This window comes from Pinus tabuliformis, chromosome Q (assembly GCF_031772625.1).
Source record: "Pinus tabuliformis cultivar Carrire ecotype Pingquan chromosome Q, CPIR1, whole genome shotgun sequence".
NCBI lineage: Eukaryota > Viridiplantae > Streptophyta > Pinopsida > Pinales > Pinaceae > Pinus > Pinus tabuliformis.
The window spans coordinates 1,241,664,747-1,241,670,746 of NC_142296.1; the positions used below are offsets into that span (position 1 = coordinate 1,241,664,747).

At 38.9% G+C, this 6,000-nt stretch overlaps 1 protein-coding gene across 2 annotated transcripts in view; it reads left to right on the forward strand.

The window, feature by feature from the left end:
- LOC149224308 (uncharacterized) overlaps positions 1-5,740 on the forward strand; it is a 119,879-nt gene extending 114,139 nt beyond the window's left edge. Inside the window, exons 2-3 of one of the 2 annotated variants that reach the window (XM_089383521.1) lie at positions 5,297-5,377; positions 5,482-5,740. In XM_089383521.1, the coding sequence (XP_089239647.1) occupies positions 5,297-5,377; positions 5,482-5,489 (89 nt within the window). In that variant the 3' untranslated portion in view covers positions 5,490-5,740. Of the gene's footprint in view, positions 1-5,296 lie in introns of both variants that reach the window. The other variant, XM_089383519.1, reaches the window with a different exon arrangement.
- The last annotated feature ends 260 nt before the right edge of the window (positions 5,741-6,000 follow it).

Consider the following 6,000-nt stretch of genomic DNA (forward strand, 5'->3'; position numbering starts at 1 on the left):
GACTTGTTTTCTTACTTAATCTATGGTTAATTCAAATTAAAGGCACTGGTCGATAATTATCTCTAGTTGGTGGTCGTGTCTTGGTTACATTAGAGTTTAATCTATTCATGTGAGTTAATCGAGATTCATTTAAATTCATTTAAGTTGTCCAACATTAAAATCTCCTAGAGTCTGTGTTTCACATGTTACCCTCGTCCATTCACCTTAAGGACTACCCCCCTTGACTTGTCTAGGAGAGAGTCTAAATGGAGTAAGGATTAAGAGTGACAAGCCTTACTCTGAGCATTGTCGCAGTGCCTAGACACTTTGTGCGACAACAAGTCCCAATGGACTTTGACTCAAAATTAATTCTTTGACTTAATCAAAAACCTAGAAGCATGAAGAAGATGCTTGACCTAGACTTGAGCATGAAACCCATGCTTAATTTTTCTCTTCTTATTTTATGTAAAATACAAATTGATACAAGTGCATCAATAATTATGAAGACCGAATCTAGTTATTGTTCCAACACCCTCCAACGGGATGGTTTTACTTGTAGGTTAAATTGAGACTTCAAAGGCTTACAAGGTCATTCCAAAGTAGAGGAACACAATAGTGAGTAGGGATCTAAATTTTGAGGAAGCCTTTGTATCTAGAAAATCCCATGAGCCTATTCCAATCACAAAGGATGAGGAGCAAGAAGTTTCAAAGGTTGAGCTAGGGCCACTAGTGATTTCTAGAGTAGTACAATAGCCTTCTGGTGAAGAGGGGGAGACAATAGCTCCTTCCACTTCTGTTAGGAGACCTCGATGGTTCACTTAGACATTGAGGGATGCCTAGGAGTATGTTGAGACATCTAGTAGCACATTTAGAGAGAGTAGACCTTCGAAGAAGTTTCCAAAATGCATGGCATTGATGAGCACAATTTTAGATCATAGGCCTTCCAGTTTTCAGGAGACAACAGATTGCTAGGTATGGCAGCATGCCATGATGGAGTACACGTCTAGCATGAAGAGTGATGTTTGGGACATAATTCCATAATCGAAGGAGTAGTTAGTAGTGTGCTCCAGATGGGTGTACAAGATCAATAATTCATTAGATGGCAACATTGAGAAGTTCAAAGCAATATTTGGGGTGAGAGGGTTCTCCCATAAAGAGGGAGTGGACTATGATGAGACATTTGCTTCAGTTGATACGTACGCTTCTATTAGAGCAGTTATGTCTTTAGTTTCATTTGTGGGATGGAGGATACATCAAATGGATGTGAAGATAACTTTCCTTAATGGGATCATTGAGGTAAAATTTGTTGGGTATGTGTCATATTCTTTGCACGAATATCCCCATGCGCAATACGTTGCGTTGGGAGCGACAGGGGGGCTCACAGGGGGGAAGTAGCCCCCTTGCATGGGGTTTGGGGTAGGCCCTAGAATTTTTTTTGGGTGGTTTTTTGTGTCCGTGGTTTTCGGGTGCATGGTGGTTTTTCCCATGGTTTTGTAGATTTGGTCAAAGGAACTATGGTTTTATCCTAATCCCAGGTTAATGGATTGGTGGTTTATGAATGCTACGACATGCATTTAATGTATTGTAACAATGAAAGGAATATAATGAAAAATCAATCTGTTTTTCTCGGTTTTGGGTTCCAAGAGAAAAATCTCTGTGTATATTTTCTGTGATTGCCATTGTATCTTTTTCTATTTATTTAAGAATCTATTTGCAGGTATTATTGTATAGGGTTAAAACCTACAAAAAGTGTACATAGAGCAACCTAAGGGATTTGAGGTAAATGGGAAGGAGTCCCATGTTTGTAGGCTTAAGAAGGGCTTGTATGGACTCAAGCAAACACTGAGAGCATGGTATTCTAGAATCTAAGATTGATGGATATCTGTAGAGTATGGGCTTCACCAAAAATGAAGTGGATTCTTACTTATATTATATATTTGTTGGGATTTATTTGCTCATTTTGGTGTTGTATGTAGACGACTTGTTTCTTTAGGTGTAGAGAAGCTCATTGCAAGGTGCAAAGAAGACATGATAGCTAAGTTCAAGATGAAGGACATTGTGATGATGCATTACTTCTTGGGATTGGAGGTTTGGCAAAAACTAGGGGAGATTTTCCTTAGGCAGGTTGAGTATGCAATTGAGAACTTGAAGAGGTTTTAGATGGAGGATTGCAAATCTAAGGCCACACCCATGATCACTAATATGAAGAAGGAAACAATATCAAATTCAGAGTTGGTGGATCCCATGATGTATATACAATTGATATGGTCCTTGATGTATTTGGTCAACACCAAGTGAGATATATGCTTTGTAGTGAATACCTTGAGTTGGTTCATGGTGGAGGCAAGGCAAGAGCATTCGGCAAAAACAAAATGTGTGCCCAAGTATTTAAGGGGCACACTGGAGTATGGTTTGAGATATCTTGGAGATGGTGAAGTGAAGCTGCAAGGTTATTTCGACTCAGATTGGGCGGCTAATGGAGGAGACAAGAAGAGCACATTAGGGTGTTGCTTTAGCTTGGGATCAATGATATTATCTTGGTTCAACATGAAGTGGACTTCCATAGCACTTAGCTCAGTAGAGGCATAATACATGGCAGCCAATATTGCTAGTTGTGAGGCCATCTAGCTTCACAAGTTACTTGTAGGATTGTTTAATTAGGAGTTGGATCCCATCTCCATTTATTGTGATAATCAGAGTTGTATCAAACTCTCTGAGAATCTAGTGTTTCATGATAGGTCCAAGCATATAGAGATCAAATATCTCTTCATACAAGATAGGGTTTAGAAGGGAACAATGAAGCTCTAATTTAATCCTACAGATTAGTGGGTAATTGATATTTTAACCAAGCCCCTGGCAAAAGGAAAGTTTGAGGCATTGAAAGATAGACTTGGATTGGTGTAGAATTCCTTTCTTGCTAAGAGTGAGTATTGAGAAATGTAGCTTAGACAAGAACTTTTGTAGAGGTTTACTGTGAACATGTGAGAAGTAGTTCGAGATATTTTGGAAAGTAATTCTATTTTTGAATCCACTTTAGTTAAAAAAGTGAAAAGTCTTATATTTAGCTATTAAGTCTAAAATAAATGTATTTCATGTATGCATGACTTAGACTGCAATTAATCTAAAAAATAGGTTAAGTTTTGGTTTCAACAAAAAGTATAAAGATATAGAAGGTTCACATATAGTTGAACAGATTGAGTGAGCGAGAGAGTGAGAGAAAACAGGGATTCAGGAAAGGGATGGATTGAGACAGCAAACAGAGGCTGGACAGAGCAGATCTATACACATGTGGATTTGTACACTTCGTACAGATGTTGTAGGAATTTACAGGGTAAGTTCCTCAGATAGAACACCAAAGGACACCGCTCACAAACATATCACAGATCTCTACACCAGTGTTTAAAAGAAAGCTATCCATTTTGGCATACCAAGCTCGAGGGGCTTGCTTGAGACCATAAAGCTATTTCTTAAGCCGACATACAAGGCTGGAGTCTATTTGTATAAATCCAGTAGGTTGTTCTTAAGGGGAGATGTTAGGATATTCCGACACATAGGAAATAGTTAAGCATAACTTGGTCTAGTGTAGAGTTAGGTAAAGTGTGTTTCTTTACTATGTACATTTGTAACTTACAATCTGATGGTCACGATATGTTCTAGACATGAAGTGATCCGACGGTTCATTCTCTCCTCGGTATTACCGACACTTGATCCATGGCTTAACACCCGATTGGTCCATGATCTCTATTTAAAGAGCATAGAGGGACATTTGTAGGGTGACCGTTCATGAGAGAAGCTTATGTAATTTTTGTTGTTTTATTAATAAATTGCCTGAAGTGGCCACGTTGGCTTAGGTCATGGACTGTTTCCCTCTTTGAGGGTTTTAACCACATCAAGAATACTGGTGTATTGATCTGTGATCTGTTTGTGAGCGGTGTCCTTTGGTGTTCTATCTGAGGAACTTACCCTGTAAATTCCTACAGATGTATGGACAGGTCCATACAGTCGTATTGACTGGCTGTACAGTGGTATGGACAGAGCCAAACGGTCTGTACGGTGGCTCGGGACAGCAAGCAGAGGCCGGACAGAGCAGATCTAAACAGTCGTGTGGATTTGTACACTTCGTACAGATGTATGGACAGGTCTATACAGTCGTATTGACCGGCTGTATAGTGGTATGGACAGAGCCACACAGTCTGTACGGTGAGGCTCTACAGCCATGCAATCGGTTTTTGCTGTTTTCTGTTTTTCAAGCAGGCCATACAGATCAGTTTAGGGTTGAATTTTTTACCTTGCAGCTGCTTGGTTTTAGTACACTGGAGGTTTTCTTGTAAGTTTTTCGAAGGAATGAAACATTAAATTTGAAGGAGAAATTACTTGTGTATGTTTGAAATTGTTTTTATACTTCTGCTATTTAATTTCTAGCTTTTTTGTGATTGATGCTATGGTCTAAAATTTGATTTCTGTATTAATTAAATTCAGCAATTTACTTGTTTAATTGAGATCATAAGGACAGCAGTTATCTAGGCTCGGAAATTTTTACAGCTTATGTAACTAGTCAAGTAGTGCACCTCCATATGTAGATCATAAGGACAGCAGTTATCTAGGCTCGGAAAATATTTACAGCTTATGTAACTAGTCAAGTAGTGCACCCCCACATGTGCCAACTTCCAAGAATAGGTAGGCACATGCCAACATGTACCAAACTCCTCTGCATGCCTAACATACTTCTCTATATACTATATAGCTACTCAAGTAGTGCACCTCACATGTGCTAAGAATGGGTAGGTACATGCCAACATGTGTCCAGCATGCTCTTCCATGTGGCCTACCACGTTCCTAGTTTATATAACTACTCAAATAAGTGTGTCTGCCTTCCATGTGGCCTACCGCGTTCCTAGTTTATATAACTACTCAAATAAGTGTGTCCGCCAGGAAATTTAGAAGATATCCCATGGTGGTGCACTGTTTGTCCAAGCTAAGTGCTCAACTTTTGAAGATGAATGGAGAACTCCTCTGCACATACTAAGCGCTCATACAGCTGAAAGAAAATGGAGAATAGGTTCTGAGCAACCACGGAAGCTAACAATTGTAATATATCCAGAACTATACACTTATAATCTATAAATATATTTCTTGCTTTGCTTCTGCAAAAGGTCTCTTCTGTTGTAGTGGTCGTAAGCCCAATGTTGCCAAAACTCAAATCGATCCTATGTTGACGATCATAGACGTATTACAGAAAGTACATTATAGCACATATTAAAAATATAAGTGATTAAACTTGAGATGTAAACTTTAAATACCTTCTGTGTCTCTGCAGGTGCTAGATTGATTATCAGTGACACTCAAGGCAGGGATCAGTTAAGGGTACACAAGAAAGACAATCCAGATGTTATAACTGGTGATTTGCCCGACCGACTGGAATTGGAAAAGGTTCTACGAAGATATCCTTTACAACTTATTAGCTTTAGTGACGAGGCTGACTTCTATCTTGCTGTTTTGAAGGTTTATAAAGATGAAAACTCCAAAGCATGACTATAAGGAACCTTTTCTGCGGATATAACATTTTCATTTATGAATAGAGAGGACTCTAAAGTTTAAGATAACATCTGATGATTTTGTATAGGCTCTCAGTATGGTAGTGTTGAATTTCCTATTGGAATAGGATTTGCAAGCGTTGTACTTGGTCAATTGTCTTTGTAATTGGAACTTATCATTGACTCAAGAAAATAAGCACCTTGGGGCAGAGAAGGATTTCCTGTGATTCTTTTAGTATATCTTGTTAAAACTTGAAGCAAAATTGACCAAGTATTGAAAACATGGTTTCACCACACATGCTGCCCCTTCTGTATAAACATAACTGAACCCTGAAAAAAACAACACGTCCGTCATGTACAAAGATCCACCTGACTTGAGTTGGAATGAAATTAAACCAACTCTAGCTACTGAACACTTGGCATCATCACCAAGCTCCACATGTATTGCTGAGTCCTGCTTTGTTAGACTTGTAAACAACTGTCGTGC